Raw genomic sequence first — 18,278 nt, forward strand, 5'->3', positions numbered from 1 at the left:
CACATTTAGATGTTACTGTGGATTTCGACAGCGGCATGTCAAAACAACACAAGCGTCTGCCCAGTGGAAAATTTTACAACCCAGGACTGGGCACCAGAGTGAGGCATGATTCCCTTTCAGAATAAAATACGTAAAGGAAAAGGTGATTTTTTTTTTTGTTGTTGTGGAGTTGATTTTTTTTCCCCTTGAAAGAAGACTTTAACCAGTCAATCATTTATCTGCGTTTAATTAAGAGATATCGTGTCACTGCAACAGGACTTTGTTACCAGGTAATGGGCTCCCATGGCTGAGCAAATGCTGATACATTTATAGGAAATTAGCAGCAGGTCAGCACAGAGACATTTATTTTCAGTCAGAGGTATTTATCTGGCAATGACATTCTGTTCCAGTGACTTATTTTATTATATGAAAGGATTAAAGAATAAAAGGAGGAGGGGAGGGGAAGGAGATGGAGAAATGAAAATAGACTGATAGCAGTTCCTGTGTTAATGTGAGAGTTGCTGACTCTGCACATCATGAAAAGCTATGTTCCAACTGGGAGCAATAACCTTACTGTACTTTAGCTTACTCCTAACAGGATAGGGAAGATGTAAGGGTCCTTCTTGAGTATGCTACACTTTCATGGACAAACTGGCTCATATAGAGGAAGACAGAGGATCACATCCTCAGCTGAGCTATTCTGACTTTCACCAGTCTATGACCTGGATCATGCTGTACTTATGCTCTACTGCAGGTGCTCTTCGGGCCTAAATAAACTGGTACAAAGTAGCAAGTTTTACCCATCCTTAATATAGACCTACATAAAGCAGATGCCTGCACAAGTCTTCTAAATTACAAAATCAGAACTGTCTACACCTTACCTCTTTCAGTTTGGTGTCGCTGAACGCTGGGGTCAGGAGGCTCCGCACATACTTCCATCTGTCATCTCGAAGACAAAGGATGCTGTCAAGCATTGGCTTGGAAATCAAGTTCGGCTTCTAAGTCAAAAGAAAGCATAATTCAGTTTTAACACAAATGCAACTATAGCTACTCAAGGCTCTGGAACTTGGAAAAATTGGCCATGAATGGCATTGTGCTGCTGTCCCATGATGAGAGAGGTTCGAATCAGTCCCAAACACCAAGCTAAACATGGATGAGGCTGGAGAAAATTTCTCTTTTGCTGCACTTATTTCCTCTTGGGCTTGTAAAAGCCCTGGGTCAGCCCAGTTACTCCTTGCTCAGATTGTTCCAGTTCTGATGTTCATGATTTTCTCCTGAGATTGCCTTCATTGAACCCTGGCTTCTTTCCTCCCTTCCTAAGGTGACTAGCAAGAGGACTTGTCAACACTCCCTCTCTGTGTGACGAGTGCCAACGCACCACATGCGGGTGTTGGTGGGGGACATGATTTCTGGTGACAGCTGGTATGTCAGACTGTTACATGCATTTTAAAAGTCTTCAGAAAATATGTTGATTAGAAAGCAAGTCCCAGTCATTACTCTGTCTATAAGGAACACTCTCACTAAGAAGTTGTGGCCTATGACTCTTACAGCTGCAGCTGCTGTCAAATACAGTAGCTCAAAGCACTTTCCCATGAAGTCTGTACCCAGGTAACTACCATGGATTTACTAAATTTTAATCTCCCTCACCATTTAAGAAATTCCTATCCAGAGAACAGTGATATTCACCAAGAATTAAAAGGATATAAAAGATGAAAGCGTGTCAGGAAACAACACACTTCTGCCTGGAAGAGGCATCAGGAGATGTCCAGCACCACAGCAGAATCTACTACAACTTACATTATTGTCAGAAGATGTTTCCTAATTGTTCCTGAAGGCCCTATGGAGTTCAATAACCTCCCCACTGAAACTCTTCCAGTGCTGGAGTACTTCTACTGTGGTTGCATGATCTCTTTTCCTGGACCATATGACCTTTAGTCTTTGTGCTGTCACAGGCATAGAAACCAGCTTATTCTCCCCAGCTTTGCAGCAGCCCATATATACAGAAGACTATAATAACCACTAATCATATTGCTGCCATCTACCCCACATAATGCCAATGTGCTCAATGCATATTATCAGTCATGTTATCTGGGACTGACTGTTCAGTGTTGTTACTGTCCCTCTGCATAGTCTTGTTGATTTACTTCTTTCTCAAGGTACAGTCCCTGTGACCTGACAAGGTGCTCTAGGCAAGGAAAGATTTTTTTTTTTTTTGCTCTATGTTCTGCAAGCTATATTCCTTTCTATTCACTCCAGAATACTACATACCACACCGTGACAATGTACTCATGTACTGGCTTGTGATTCCTTGCAACTCTCAGATTTTTTTTTCTCAATAGTTACTCTCTAGGAAGTTATTCCCCAGCCTTTATCATTAAAGCTGGTTACTCCCAAGTCACATATAGAACACGTTCTTGTTGAACTTTGACCATTCTTTTTATGTCTAATTCTCCAACTGACCAAAGCCACTTTGAATTTTAGCCGTTTCTTTCATCCTTACCAGCTTTCTACATAAATTGTTAGTGCACTTAGTAACATCATCTAACTCATTAACAAAACTACAGAACAGTATTTGCAAAGAAGGTACCTCTGGGCTCCTCCCTTTCCTTCCAACAGTGCACTGTTCCCAAACACTTTTCAAGTCATCTTCAATTGGTATTTCAGGCATTGTACAGCAATGTCCTCTGGACAAACCATCCTAAAGTTGGTGGGTGCAGGTGGAAGGTGTACACTTCTCTAGTTACCAGGATGTACAGAGACACTCATTTGTGCATGTGAGATGTTCTGGATACTGCAGTGGCAGTACAGTCCCCCATGTTATCAGTAGCAACAGTATCCACTGTACTGGGAAAGACCCAAACAAACCAAGGATGCTTTGGCCTTCCCAATGCCACCTGTTGATTCCTTTCACCCTCTAACCTTTCCTTTCAGTCATTCTTTCATTACTAATGTACATGAAAAATTAATTCTTACCGCCTGTAACAAACCTGGATATTTTAATATTATTTTGTGCCTCAATATTTCTGATTTTATTGTCACTACATGCTATTTTTTTATCCTTCTTCTTGGAAATCTGACCTACTTTCCACTCTGTAAAAAACAACTTCTCTTTAGGAGCCATGAAGAGCTGGCAGTTTAGCTACGCTGGTCTTCTAGTGCACTTTCTTAACTTTCCTCCTTATTGGAAGAGTTTACACTTAATATTGTTTCTTTAAGGAGCTGCCAGCTCTCCTTAACACCTTTTTCCTTTACACTTGCCAGATTCTTACTACACTGTATAAGCCTGTAAAATGCAGAAGCCTATTTTATATTGCAAACGGGCTAATGGGATAGTTTTACATGCAGCAACACCATTCAGTGTAGTAAACTAATGTCACTGGGCTGACACTACAGACCACTTTTGAGCAGAGATGAGTGGTTTTCAAGTAGAAAAGTACATAGCAGGATATTAAGCTGAAGGAAGAGACTGACTTAGGTGCTGTCATCAGATGACTACTATAAGACAAAACATGGGTTCTTTTTTAATGTATACATAGACCATTCTATTTTGTGCAGTAACAAGAAAAACTTGGGACAAGCTGTCAAAGTTGAAGCAGTAGGACTGTTTTCTCTGAGTCTGTTCTTAAAATAAACAATCTGTTTTCTGACTTGTCAGTAGGTATCTTTCCTGAGGATCAGAAGTCCAGCTAGAAAGGCTTACTGGAGCGCTCCCTCATTTGTTACAGATATTCAAAGACACAGTAGAATCAGAAGAAAGAGGCTCTAGACAATTGGAAATGAGCATCATCCTTTCAGAAAGCACTGTATGCCAGCCTCTGCTGGTCACCAAATAACTATTCCTTATATCTTTGTTCTTCAGTTTCAAACCCTGAGGGTGAGATTGCAGCACTCACTAAAATCAACAATAGGGAATGTGCCTTGATCAAGAGAAATGCACTAGTCCAAGAAATCAGGTCATGGAATATGGTCCCCAAATTAGCAAACACTCTCAGACCCATGTTTCAACCACCACCCTTCACTCCTGTTTTATAAAGAGGAGATATCACATCACCTCCTCAGAATTGGTGACAACACATTAACATTTCTGAGGCATTCAAAAACTACAGTGAAAGAGCTGAATACCAAGTCCCACAAGGAAATGACCGATTTTGTCTTCCAAAGGTTCAAATAGCATACAGGGGAAAAAAAATAGAAAAAATTATAGAGTAACACTTGGTAAAGTATTTTGCATCCACTCCTAAATTGAAGGCTGCCCAAACTGTGTACTCTATAAGACAAATCTCCTTTGCAAGACAAGGCTCCACTTGGATAATAACAGATGTGATATAAATCTCACTGCATTTGCCTTGAAAGCAAATTCCCTCCCTAAACCAAACACTCACCTTAAAAAATGCTCATAATTGCATAAAGACTGTATATAGAGCATTCACAGAGAGGGACCCAGTTTCTGAACAAAAAGTGTGTTAACTATAATATTATAACTACAACAGTAACTACAGCATTGCCTTTCTAGTACTCTACTTTATGTCAGTATTGCTCCCTTAACATATTTTTTGTGTGCATAGTATTTTATACATATAAATGCTGCAAGGAATGAAAGACAATTCTGGCCATAAATTATTTTACTCTGTGTCTTTAAACTGGGTATGCAAAAATATGTTTGTGTTTATTGGAACAGCATCAGCATGACTGGTAGCATATAGCAGATTTCATTTATCAGGTTTTCCTTATTGTTTCTGCAAACACTTTCCTCCTAATTGTATAACCTGTGTTACAGGTTCATATAGCAGGAATGAAAATGGATTTGGTGTGAAAATGAGCCTGAAGTGCCTTAGTGAAAGATGAAGTGTCACCTCTCTCCAAATGGACAAAGTACTAGATGGATCTGAAAATCCTTTCTCTATAAAACTCACTAAAAAATTACCATGGGAGGCAGGTGTAATATTTTCAGGAGTGGGATCTTGGTTTTTAAGCGGCAAAGGAGGTTGCTTTTAAGTTAAATGCAATCAGGCTCATGTTCCGTCTATCATTATCTAAATACTCAATGATTCCTCTACACTTCCTTCTCCTGTGCAATCAACCATTTCTGACCGTGGTACAGTAATGCTGCATGAAAACTACTGGCAGCATGGTAATCTATAAGTGCTGCTGAGTTCCCACAATCACAGACATGCCATCAGCAACAACGACAAAAATTGGAGGGACTTGCTTGCAAATAAATCCTTTAGAACATCAGAGCTTTTAAAACAGAAAACAAAACAATATTTGCAGATGAGCAGCATCTCTGCAGTTGATGCAAGAATTCCCTCCCCATAAAGGTGTTCCTTAGGCTGACCCTTCAGACCCAGTTATCAGTTTTCATCGTCCCTGAGTCAATTTGGCTTGCTCTGTATTACTAAAGAATTCAAGAAAGTGACTCTTCTCAGGCTCTGAGGTCAAGTGGAACAGAACACCTCCTCCCTCAAGGTTAAATCCCTTTCCTGAAAAGAATGGGCATATCCAAACTGCTTATAGCCATGGTACATGTTCACCTCCTGAACTGTGCCCAGACCATGCCTGGGGGAAAACTAATCGATACATGACAAAACCATGCTAAACAAGCATGTCAGTATGGACACCTGTAGGACCTACTCATGCACTAATATCCTGTCCCTGCTTTATCCTGGAGTAAAATTGTGATTCTTCTGTGATTCATACATCGTTTGTTCCTTCTCTGAGTTTGTCAGTAGCAGGCTAGACTGAACCTCTGGCAGCCAGCAATGACTGCCTGGAGGAGGAGGAAGGGTAACAGCATCATGATGTTCCCTTAGAAACCTCACTCTTTAAATATCCTGAACAGATGAATCTTTGAAGAACCTAAAGTGTACCTTTAAAGACCCTTAAAAACCTACTAGCTTGGAAACCTACAATATAAACCACTCACCTCCACAGAACCAGCTGCTAATCTACTCTATGTGCTTTGACAACACAGTAAGAAATTAAACTCTATAAAACAGGATCTCAGAAACTTTGTTATCTTAAACTTAGACTTAATCATAGCCTAGTGCTAACAAAAAACAATCAAAAAAGATTTATTTCTACTGGAGTCAAACCTCAGCACTCAGTCTGGTGAGATTCAAACAAGGAACTGAGCTCCAGAGCACCAAAAATCCCAAGTCCTAACAGTAACTCCAACACTAATTCTGGAATGTCATACCTAGCAAACACCTTTTGGTTTCATGTAAGCTTTCTTCCAGCCCTGCAGGCTTTGCAGTATTCAGCTTTAACTGGAATCCCATGCCCACTCTGCCCTGAACTTTAGCCCTAGTCTCAACGCTATAACCCGTGCTAACAGAGCCATTCACTCCTCTCTCCTCTAGCCTTTCTTTGGTACCTAAGGGCATTGCAGTATCTAGAGTCAAGACTAACTCTTGGCTTCTCCCACCCCCACCCTTTTCCCTCTTTGGGGAAATTTTTGGTGTATGTTCCCAATACGAGGGGTCATTCTTCTCCCAGCCTTCACGCATGCCATGCAGTTCTCTGTGTTAGCCCTAGTAGGGAGCAGCTCCAGGCTTTCTCTCCCAGGGCAAGCTCCAGAAGCAATGAGCAAGCAGCAGTGCTTGCACATCACCGGGTTAACTTGTTCATCTTCTTATTTTCAAAGAGAGTTGCTGTCCTGCTCTTGCTAAAAATGCACTTGTGGTTAAATATTTTCATCCTGTTTAAGAAACTGCCTTTTTAAATTGAATTTAATGAAATGAAAGCTAATAAAAACCGAGAAAGATAGTTTGTAGCATGAAGACAAGACACTATCCCCATACTTCAGACAGGAACTATTAATAAAATCTCTTTTTAAGATTACTCATTCAACTCCACTTGACTGACAGGTCATCACCACCAGTTCAGCCAGCAGGTGGAACCAGCAAACCCATGAACTGCTCATATGGTATTTCATCCAGTCAGTGGCAGTGGCATGACACTTAACAGATCAGTATAACACTGCCTATTAAAAAAAGTAACAGAAAAAAACCCAATCCTGAAATATCTCAAGGAGTACATCTTACCAAGCCTGCAGTAATTGGATCATGGAAGTGGGAAGGCAGAAGATGCCTCCATATATTCGTTTTAAAAATTCCCTGTTGGTAAACTGATACAGTATATTCTTTCAAACTTGCTTGGTGTTTTAAGTCATGCTCAGTTCCCCCTGCATTCATGACATTCAAAGACATATCGTGTAGTGGCTTCTGATTGAGCCGGGAGAGCACTGTGTTGCATATTTTTAAAGCCAAAATGGAGTTCATTTAGGTCATATACCCTGTAGTTCATTGTCTTTTCCATCTGGAAGGTCTGTGAGTACACAAATGTTATAGCCACATCTCTTCAAAACACGTGAATTTTTTCTTTTCACAAATCATCATCTTATAATGGAGCAAGACCCAAATCCTTACCCAAAAATTAAAGCCTTTACAGAGGACAAAGGCCTGGCATTGCCCACCGAGGGCTGTGTCCCAGCGTGGGAGACCACTGAGCAACTCCCACCCCTCGGCTCTACCCGTGAGGGGCCTCCCATCCATTGAACACCCAAGGCAATTGCTACACACAGGTGTTGTCTCTCCCAAAGCAGGTTGTCTCTTCATTTGCCTTTCCAAAACTCCATTTCCAAATCCTCAGATGCCACACACCCCACGCTGCTGCTCCTAGGTAGCTGAAATCAGTCCTTCCTTGCCCATTAAAACTCTGTGCACAGATATTATTTCACAAACACTTTGCCGAAAACCCTCCCAGATCATCAACCCTGCTGAGAGTCTATTACACTTTTTTCCACCCTCTAGAAAAGTTCGTTTAAAACAAGTTTGCTTTTAGTATTGTGATTTAGGAGGTGCTCTTGATCTTATGGCTGCAGAGGGAAAAAGAAAATCACCAAACTAACTCCAGAAAGCTTATGTTGCTTTGCAATTTCATAAAAATGCCTAGTAAAAGTTTTCAGCTTAATTTGAAACCGACATGCCTGCAGAGAAGAGGAGAAAATATCCATGGATTATCTATTTCATTAAGCTTTTAGGTTCTCCTTGGTCATTAAGGTACTTCAAGAGAGTGTTACAGGGTAGAATTGGTTTCAGTGATTACAGCAATTGTCTTTCACTCTGCTATATAGATGAGACTATACAAAAAGGCATCTCCAAGCCCCTTCTTTTGTTGTCAAGTCAGGATCTTCAGCAACTGACTAATGGCTTCCGTTCACAATTACTCATTGGAAAAATGGCACAGCCAACACCAGCTTACAAGCAAATACCAGCTTTTTTTCCCTCTCTGTGGCAAGCAGCCTGGAAACATCTGTTCTTGTCTTTGCAAACATTCTCTTAAGTCATGATTTTGTCAATAGAAACCAAAGCGAGTCATTGCAATGAGGTAAATATAACCATTCATAAATGCTAAAACAAACACATATGGCCTCCTGCAGTCTGACCCAGACTGATGCAAGTCACACGTTCCATTTTTTGGTGCAAGCAAGACCAAAATGAAGTCCACGCCTTCGTCAGTTTGCATGTGGTGGTCAGTTTGCATATTTCGGATCAAAACAATCAAAACAAAGAAAAACATATGTACTCTTAATTAATTAGGAATTTTGTGTATTATAAACAAAAGCAGGTTGTACTAGAGAATCCATATTCTATACACAGTGTCTGCTGTGCCGAGAAGCAGTTTTTAAACATGTTTAAATCTACTTTCCAGCTGACGTAACTGGACTTTTTAATATCGGATAAAGTTATAATACTATTAAAAGCCTCTCTGTTTATCCACACTTTTCCTTGAGGAAAGGTTGAGGACCAGAAAGTTCCTTTTACAGATTTTAAGCAGTATTTGGAGAAAAAACAGTCCCCAGTAACTTCTGGTACATATCTATTTCCATGCTTTCAGTCATTGGCATACATAGGAATGACAGGCAATGCCCATAAGAACTTTGGCTAGATTTTTATTTTACACAGGACCACTGTATTCCATAATCTGCTCATTCAGAGATATGTCTGCAGTAACCCTGAAGCTTCTAGAGAGCACGGAGAAAGACTGTAAGTACTACCCAGCCTCCCACTGCCTGTGTTCTTGGCTGCTGACCCCTCCCATAATCCTGACCCAAATGCCTTGGGTATGCTGTTAGATACCTCAGAAAAAGAATTCACCAAAGCTGAGCACAGAGTTGTCCAAGCTGCCACGACAGCAGTGTAGGAAAATTCCTGCACCTCCTTAAGGTATCACTTAAGAGTGAACTCAATTGGACTTAGAGCATTCATTCCCCTTGTGAAAAGGTATTAAGCCCCAGTTCCTCTCAAAAGTCTGTTTATATAAAACTATCTTTAGAGAAATACACATGAGTAATATTTTGCAGTGATATCTGAAACCTCAGCCTTCATGATCAGCAATATTTCATAGTAGTATCTGAAACCTCGACTTCCCTGATCCAGATGACTGTCCTATCAGGCTGCAGAGATTCACTAACTTCTCTACCACAGATCCCATGGACCACATGAAATGTGGAGTAGCTTCAACACATAAGGCTGCAAGTGCATCTTCCCACAGAATCACCTATAAGTTTCTACATAGGGCACTTCACAGAGAGATGAGTGCCTTAGAACTATTTCCAGTAGGTAATATTCCAGCTGCCCCTGAAATCACCAGCTCCAAGGGATTCAAGGCACTTCCAAGCATTAGCTACAACTGAGCAAGACTTTTAAACCTGTATTGTCAAATTAAGTTCCTCAAATAGGGGTTAAATGCTTAGGAACTTCTGATTACTAGCAGAGGCAAGATAGCCAGGTGAAGGGGAGGCTTACCAACAGTTTAGTTTAAAAATATCACTTGTATGCAACATTTTTATTCAGAGAAGAGGATATATAAGAAATGTCTTTTTTTTCATGTATTTAATATTTTACTGACAATTTTGGTTTGACCTCTTTCACACAGATGTTGTAATACAGAAACAAAATTATAGCAGGGCCAGTCTAGCTTAACATCTCAAAGCACTGAGAAACACTAAAAATAAACAAGTGAGTAAGTGACAAACCATGACTGAAAGTTGAAAGACTTTTTAAAGGGTTTCTCTCAGTCTTCCAAGTTCCCATGTAACACCTAAAAATTGTTGCCTACTATACCATTTCCTGTGTGACAACATCCTGATATACAAAATATACTTCAAATTGTCATTTATCTATTTTGAAACAGAACATTTGGGATTAATATTTCAGACCAATGATCTCCAATACGTGCAAACCAACCCAAGGAAAAAGTATTTCACCTTTTTTCCCACCAATGCCAAAAAGAAAATTTGAAAACAATGTTGAACAAAGCAGATAAAAGTTTGCTTATGAAGACCCCTCATGCTTTAAAAAAAACCAACCAACCAAAAAAACAAACAAACAAAAAAAACAAACAAAAACGGGTCCAAGATGCTATTTAAATCAAACTACTGAATAAAAAGGCTATTAAAAATTAAAAACATGGATGCAGTTTCCAGCCTAGGAAGTCAACCTTAGACAGTCATATGTTAGGAGGATGTTCTATAGGTAATATTGCTCTGCACTTGCCCTGTTTTTCTACTCTTTCTCTAAGCATATGCTGCCAGTCAGAGTCAGAACACTCCCTGGCCAAATACTTATCTTTTTATGTTACTTTGTCTTTAAAAAGTCATTCAGAAAAAGAACTCCAGGTCAGCTCTAATGGCAGGATGACAAGCTGTCAACAAATCACATTTGCAGTATCTGCTCAGCTGAAGAATTTGAATTCCCTGCCTGCTACTTCACAATTGTTTCTAATTACATTGAGTGGATATTTACACATCAGGGAAAAAAATCCAAACTTCGTATATTAAGATATCCACATCTATCTGTCAAAACATTAATGCATTTTCCTGATCGCAGTAGCTGCTTTCATTCCTCATTTATTTGTCCCTCAAGAAGAGCTAGGCTATAAAACTTTCTCAGTAGTTGCAAAGCACACTTTCAGGATTTTTATCTTCCAAGATTTCATATTTGTGGGTTTTTTGTCTGGTTTCAATCAAACTAAAAAAATAAATCCTAATTTATCAAAGCATGTCAAAGCATGCTTATATGAAATAGTGTTTGTACATTTGCCTCTTACAAATTAATTTGAGCACATCAAGAATTAAATGTTTGTCCTAAGATAATTTCAAGAATAATAAAGACCTATTGCATACAGATAAAATTACAGGACTTATCATGAGTTCCCTGGAGCTTATAATTTCAGTAAAACAGCCTTACTTCACAAACAACCTGCAAGCAGACTGTTGCTCACATTGCTCTTATTTCATTTCTTCAAGGAGAGAAGCTAAAATGTTCCTCTGAGTATCAGCAAGTACCTCGTTCAAAACATATTAACAATATCAGCTACTTTTGCATTCTCAAACATATTAGACTTGGAATAGCAAGTAGCACAGAGTATGAAGCATAAAGCACATCATCATATCTTGTCATCTTAATTAAGAGTTCTAGGACAAGATAAAATTTTAAAACTACCAAAAACCCCATAAATTGGAGCCCGCACCCCAGAGCTCACCGATCCCTTTCTCGACAAACAGGCTTCCTTCAGGCAATGCATCATTTGGGGGGCCTGTTTCATCACTCTGTTGCTTCAGTTTTACTGTGTTGTCACTATGACATGAAACTACGGGGACGGGTCAGAGCCTGAGCCCTCCCCACTTATGTTGCCCAAAAAGCCAGCGCTAGCATTTCAGGCACAGACAGGCTGGAAGCTCAGCAAACGCACACAGTGACAGAGCAGAATTTGGGATTTAGATTCTCTTTCATCGAGTGCCCTGGGAAGTAGTATGTGCCAGCCACGAGAATGAGACACCTGCAACCTTTCACTGAAGACTAACACCACGACAGCCAAGCATACACAGAAAGGCAATGGGCAACCTGAGTGGAGGTTGCCCTAGTTCTGCCTACTGGGACTTCCTACGTGAAGAAGAAAAGAGGTTTCACTCTCTAGAAGGACCACACACCAGTGGAATTGCCAGGCCGTACCCATACTCGGCACACACATCACACTTGATTGCATGCACCCAGCAAATTATTAGTATTTGCAAGTTATTTGTACCTGCACTTCCAAGCCCAGCTTTATTGGTGGGTGGAAGCTGTAGCTCTCAATCATAAGTGTTGGCCAGCACAGCACACGCTTGCACAGCACAAGAACTCATTTTGCATATGTACAGCTGCTTCTCCCACACCTGAGGTTCATGCTGAATCCCCCCAGGATCCAACAGCCTGAAAAATAAAACAGATCTTGAAACTGGCCCTCTGGTGGTCTAGTGGTTAGGATGCGGCGCTTTCACCGCCGCGGCCCGGGTTCGGGTCCCGGTCAGAGGAGTCCCCCGGGCAGATGGAGCTCGTTAGCCCTGTAAGGCCATCCATCTAAGAGAAGGTCACTCTAAACAAACCTACGTCCTGAGGACCTCACTGCCACCGTCCAAGCTTGCTCGGCCCCGGTAGATGAACCTTAGGATTAAAGGGTGGGCTCAGCTCAGCGCACGCTGTGTCTCACCTAAAAAATCCACTGCGCAGGCTCGAAGGGCAAAGACCCTTCCCAAATCTTCGTTCGCGAAGACTGGCCATACATACATACACAACCCTTTGTGACATGTCTAAAACCCTGATTTTTCACTTAGAATAAATCTTGACCCTGGGACAAACCTAAGTTCTTACAGCCAGGAATGACTGTCACTGCCAAAATACTACCACAAGCACCAAGGGAACTGCTGAAAAAAAGTGAGGACATGGGAGCTGCCCCACTAGACCACTGAGGAGGGTAAAACCAAGGCTGTGCCATCCAGCAGTGAGAGTATTTAAAGAACATCTAATCTAACACAGTGAAACACCAACTAAAGAGGCAATATTCCTTTTAAAAATTCAAATTGAATATTAAACAAAACAAAACCAGAGTTACAGCAACTTAAACAAAGCCGTGTGGTTGCAAGAAACTGGAAAAAGTGCAAAGTCAATTTCTTTCTCTGGGCTTTCTGAAAGAAAAAAAGGAGAAAAGTTCCAACAAAATATCTGGTTATATATGTTTCTGGAACAAAATAACTTTACCTTATAACTTGAAACTACTTTTTACATTAAAAGCTGTAACTGAAACAAATTATTTTAATCAACTTTTTTTTTTTTTTTTTGCTTCTGACTCTTCAAAATCAGCCACAACATGAAACATCTGTCTACCCTACATTTCTTAATCAATCTCAGAAATCACTAAGGTGATTTTTTTTTTTAATTCTTGCTGATGATGATCTAGTATGCCATCTATTCCTACTGAAATCAATCACAATTATATTAGGAGGATACCAAGACAGCAAAATAAAGCATTAAGAGGTTTGAAAATCTTAGGCTTATTGCAGCTTTTGTATCCTAAAGTATATGCAAAAGTGGGCCCAAATGGGTCCAATTCTTTAGTTATGTTATTCTGTACTACTTGTTTTGCCACAGGATCTCCATTTGATTTTTCAAATATAAGATTTCTAGAGAAATCTTATAATCTGGGAGGTTCTAATATTACACATAAAAAAACCCTTTTATGTGAAATGAATCAGTCACAAACTCAGGATTCTCATCCTTGAGATGTAAAGCTCACATGAAGACTTGTAGAAGTTCTTAGTCATCTGTAGAGTCCTGTCAGCAGGGACAGATAGTAGTAAGTCAGTCCTCTTTAATAATTTTTTGTTGAGTCTGTGTTTACTGAGATTCTTCAGGGGCTTATAAACTTCAGCAGTTTGGTCAGATTTTCAAAGTGGTTTTTATATCCAGCCCTTAACACTAGAGGGAACAAAGCCAAAACCAAAGAAATAGACTCTGAGTTTATTTTCCTCACAATCAATAAATAACCCTAACTTCTCCCTAGGCATAGTCTCCAAAATAGCAAGACCTTTTTGACTGAAAATGGAAAATATTAATTGAAGCAGTTAAACTATGATAATCTGCTGAAAGGAAAACATTGTAATGGAAGACATGAACAACATTAATTATAGATCTCACCATTGCCTCTGTAACAATACAGCTTCTTTGGAATTGATGAAATACCAATATAGTCCTGACGACATTAAAATATGACTGAAGGTCAATGACTGGTTAAACTGGAATGTTTCTGAGACATTGTTAAATTATTCAGAATTATTTTAGGAAAGCTGTATAAAAAGTGCAAGAGTGCAGTTTTAGCTTCATCTGAATGCACATACTGAGAATGGAAAAGGAAATTGGGAAACTGTCCTTTGCAATTGCCTCAAAAAGAGAAAAAATAATATCTTGTGTACCTTCAACTTAGAATTTATCTAGCAAAAGACAAGAGTGTGAGATAGTTCTTGTTTTTACTATTTATTTCCCCAAACTCTTTTCTGCAAGAACAAGCATGAAAGGAAAAGAAGAGAAATGGAATATTATTTCAGTAAAGAATGTAGTTATTTTTGTTTCTATTGCTTAGCACCAGTGAGAGGAGGCTGGCAGGAGTAAATAATTAACAAGAATCAACAATCCTTTACTTTTGCTGCAGAATAGCTGTTGCCTGATCCTGGTATATAAGCTGCTGTGTATGTGTCTGTTGGGCCAAACGGAGTCTTCTCGAGCCATCCCCAAGCCTTCAGAAACAGAATAATCAACAAGAAAATGAGCAGTGGCCAGGTGTGCTCAAAGTAGGGAGCACTCATTATGCTGGAGAGCTGCGAGTGAGCCATGCAATGTAAAAACTTGAATTTTACACCCCTCATCCTCTTCGCTTTCCCTTTTAATTTGGTGAATGTAACACTGCAAAATACATCAGCAGGGCCGGCAAGTGTCCTGCAACTTTCCTTGGTCATGGTCAGTAGCTCTGCATGTACAGAGCAGCACTTCCACAGCACTTGAAAAACAGCAGCGTCTTCCCTTCCCAAGGCTCAGATGAGCCAACTATTTGCTATCAATTATTTACAACAAATGGTGCCAAGATATGTGGTTGCTATATAAACAAAGAAGAATTCTCACCAGAGACTAAAATAATACCTGCAGACTCATTCTTCACTTATGATCCACAAGATTTATGGCTGTAACACGTAGTCAGTGGTAAGGAGCGCACGGTCTCTAAACGTCCTTTCCCGTGGAGGTTTCATTCTCACAGAACGAATGTTACAAGCAAAAAAAAACCAGGATGGCAACAATTTTTTGCTTAGAACAGATTTACTGGAGTTAATCACTGGGTAGAAGAGAACTTTCCATGCTTTGGTCAGAGAACCACTACAAACCAGCTGCATCAATTTAAGATGCTACGACCCCACCAGCTGTTCACCGCCCTCCATCTATTGGAGATAACCACCACTGAAATGGGGCTGGTGGAGCGCCCTTGTGAGCACTCTTCATCTGCTTCAGTGCCAAGTCAGCCTGCATAGTTTTGAAAAAGTCCACGTTGACACATAAACTAAGATGAATTTTCTTCTGAGTTGAACCAGATGAGGAATGCTCACATGACCCATTTTGTAGGTCTTGCTGTGGGAATGGTAAGTTCAGCTAAGACATCTTAACAAAAGGTTGTTAGCATTGTGCTAGATAAGAATATTATCATTATATCATTTAAAAAAAAAGGAAAGGAAGAAACCTTTCATACTTTTAAGTTCAAATATAAACATAAAGGCAGGTAAATGGATTAAGCTATCTAGATGAATGTCTAAAAAGAAAATTATTTCCACTATTTTGAAGATGACAATACTACCTTTAAAAGACTTAAAATGAAGAGCAGAGGCTTGCAAGGATTATTATAATAATGCCCACGTGTATCACATTAACTCTCACTGAAGAGGAATGAACTTCACTTGCACACAGACAGGTCTCCAAATAGAACTCCTATCACATTCAAAACAAAAAGCTTATCCATGGAAAAAAAAAATCACCTGTTGGCACAACAGTTAATAGAAAGAATTCAAAACAGGGTGGAGTAGGAACAGATTTGGAGCCAATGGAACCAATGGGAGAAATGATGCCCAGATGCAACCTCTGGCACTGGAAGTCACCACAGCACTGGTTGCTGGAGGCTGGGCAGATAAACCAGAAGGAAGATTACTGTCACTGTCTGTCCTGCTGTTATGATAGTCTTTTGAACTCTGCTGCTGGCCACTTCTGGAAAAGGACACTCAATCAGGCTACATAGATCTTAGGCATGATACATGACAACCATTCAAATATCATATATTGCCATGTCACATCCACTCCAGTGCTGAACTTCCTGGCTTTTAGGTAGATACACATAAATCACTTCTCTGTGCTGTGAAACATCACTTGCATAGACCTGAGACGGTTTGTCTATCATCAGATGCTTCAAAAGGACTTTTTGTACAGGAGAAGTTGAGTTACCTCCAAATGTGGTTAAAGACATGGAAACAAAGCGAAGTGCTGGGTCTGAACTCTGATTGCTCAAGCATGTAAAAAAGGCCAACTTGAATGTTGTGATCTGAGCCTATGTCAATTCTGGAACAAGTGACAAACTAATTACTCTTCTAAACAAAGGCAGACTGGGAAAGGCAGGAATCAAAGGACATGACACTCTACTGTATGTCAAGAATAGAGAAAAGTGAGAAAATTGTAAACAAAACAACCAATCTGCTACTGTTAAATAACAGTTTCAGAAGTCAGAAATGAGGGACTGTTAAAAACCTGGGCTATTAGACTGAATAAGCTTCAGAAAAAATATTCTCACAGCATACATCGAAAGAAGTAGGATAAGTTGAATCTCCCTCTAAAAATACCCAAATCAACAAAAATCAAAGGTCAGGACCAGCACAGGCCAGCACAAACTGCATCTCTACTCCACCTACTCACAACAGAGTCAGCTAAGGGCAGGATTAGATAAGGAAGCAATACTGTATTTAAACAGGAAGAAATATTCATCAGACTTAAGATTTCACATATTTTATCCAGCAGTAAAACATGTTCTTTAAATAAGGAACAGAGCTCTAGAAATAGACAGTCCTTTCCTGCCTGTAAGTGTTGTTTGTCTTCAGCATTATTATTCAGTATTTAAAAAAAAAAAGTGCTGCAAACCCAGTAAATAAATAGCCAATGTAAGTTTGATGAAAGATTGGCTCAGAAGACTGCTTTTGGCCTGAATAGAAAGATATGCTTTCATCCTGTTTTGACTATACTCATACGTTTACCTAACATAATTGGATGTAGTTAATATTGCAGGAGCCTTCAAGCAGCGCACATTTCCCTCATTAGTGGGTTTAAAGCCTTAATGATATCTCCTGCACTGCAGAAAAGCCCAATGTAGGCTTTAAAAATGATTGGCAAGTTTCAACGAGAGAAAAACTGGGGGAAGGGAAGGTAAAACCTAATAAAACTCTGATCTTGTTTTCTTCAGTTGTTTAGAAAAAGAAATTTTGCAAATGATAGAATGAAGAAAAAAGAGGTGAGGATAAACATGTCAAAATAGATAATTTCAAAAGTTGATCTTATAGTAACTCAAAGAAACATGAAAGAAACAGAGAGTAGGTAGAAAGAGTAAGTGACCCTTCACATACCTGGAACACATTAAGACACATACATACTTAGTCTTACACAAAATTCTGATGACATAAACAAGTGCATATGCATAGCATATTGTCAAATCAGCATCTTCCTACACCTGCAGCAAAACCACCTATTTGTAGTTTCATTATGCAGTATTCACCCCCCCCCACTTTAAGTCTCAATAGAGTTGGCAGGGAAGCCTCGCATTTAAGAAACAGAATGTCACAATATACCACTAAGTACATGCAAAGGGGTTTGAGGTTTTGTTGTTTGTTTGTTTTGTTGGTTTCTTATTGACTAATTTTGACCATTTTCCAGGAACAGAAATTTCACAGGCTGATTTAGTTTCAAAAGAAGCGTAATTATGTACAGCTGTATTCAGTATTTCTTAACTGCCTTGAACAAGCAGTGAAAGGGAGATTTGCACACATTATCAGCCACTATCATTAGTGCTGTAAGTACGTAATCCATCTGGTGTTCTGGTGTCTACCTAGGAGCAGGTATTGAACCAATGATGGCTGCAGTATAATAGCACAGAGAAAGAGTGCTAAAAATGAACAAAACAACACAGCAACCCTGGTCATTTCTTGATACAAGACTGTCCTTGTGTTTGTGTTCTCCCATGGTTCCACAAACCATCTTTATATGTACAGGCACGGAGAGTGGAGAATTAAAAATGTAAATTTCCTCAACATGCGGTTTTTCAGTCTTCACAGGGGAAGAGGTAGCAGGATACCATGGTGATGGCAGCACTGCAGTCCATTAATAAACCAGAGAAAGACTCAGGGA

The 18,278-nt window shown here is 39.7% G+C and overlaps 1 protein-coding gene across 6 annotated transcripts in view; it reads right to left on the bottom strand.

Annotated features, from left to right (window-relative positions):
- The window catches only part of TBXAS1 (thromboxane A synthase 1), a 263,546-nt gene that overhangs the window by 100,573 nt on the left and 144,695 nt on the right, over nucleotides 1-18,278 (bottom strand). For all 6 annotated transcript variants that reach the window (XM_032689004.1, XM_032689005.1, XM_032689007.1 and 3 more), the window contains one exon: nucleotides 861-977. In XM_032689004.1, the coding sequence (XP_032544895.1) occupies nucleotides 861-977 (117 nt within the window). The remainder of the gene's footprint in view (nucleotides 1-860; nucleotides 978-18,278) is intronic.

This window comes from Chiroxiphia lanceolata, chromosome 5 (genome assembly GCF_009829145.1).
Source record: "Chiroxiphia lanceolata isolate bChiLan1 chromosome 5, bChiLan1.pri, whole genome shotgun sequence".
NCBI lineage: Eukaryota > Metazoa > Chordata > Aves > Passeriformes > Pipridae > Chiroxiphia > Chiroxiphia lanceolata.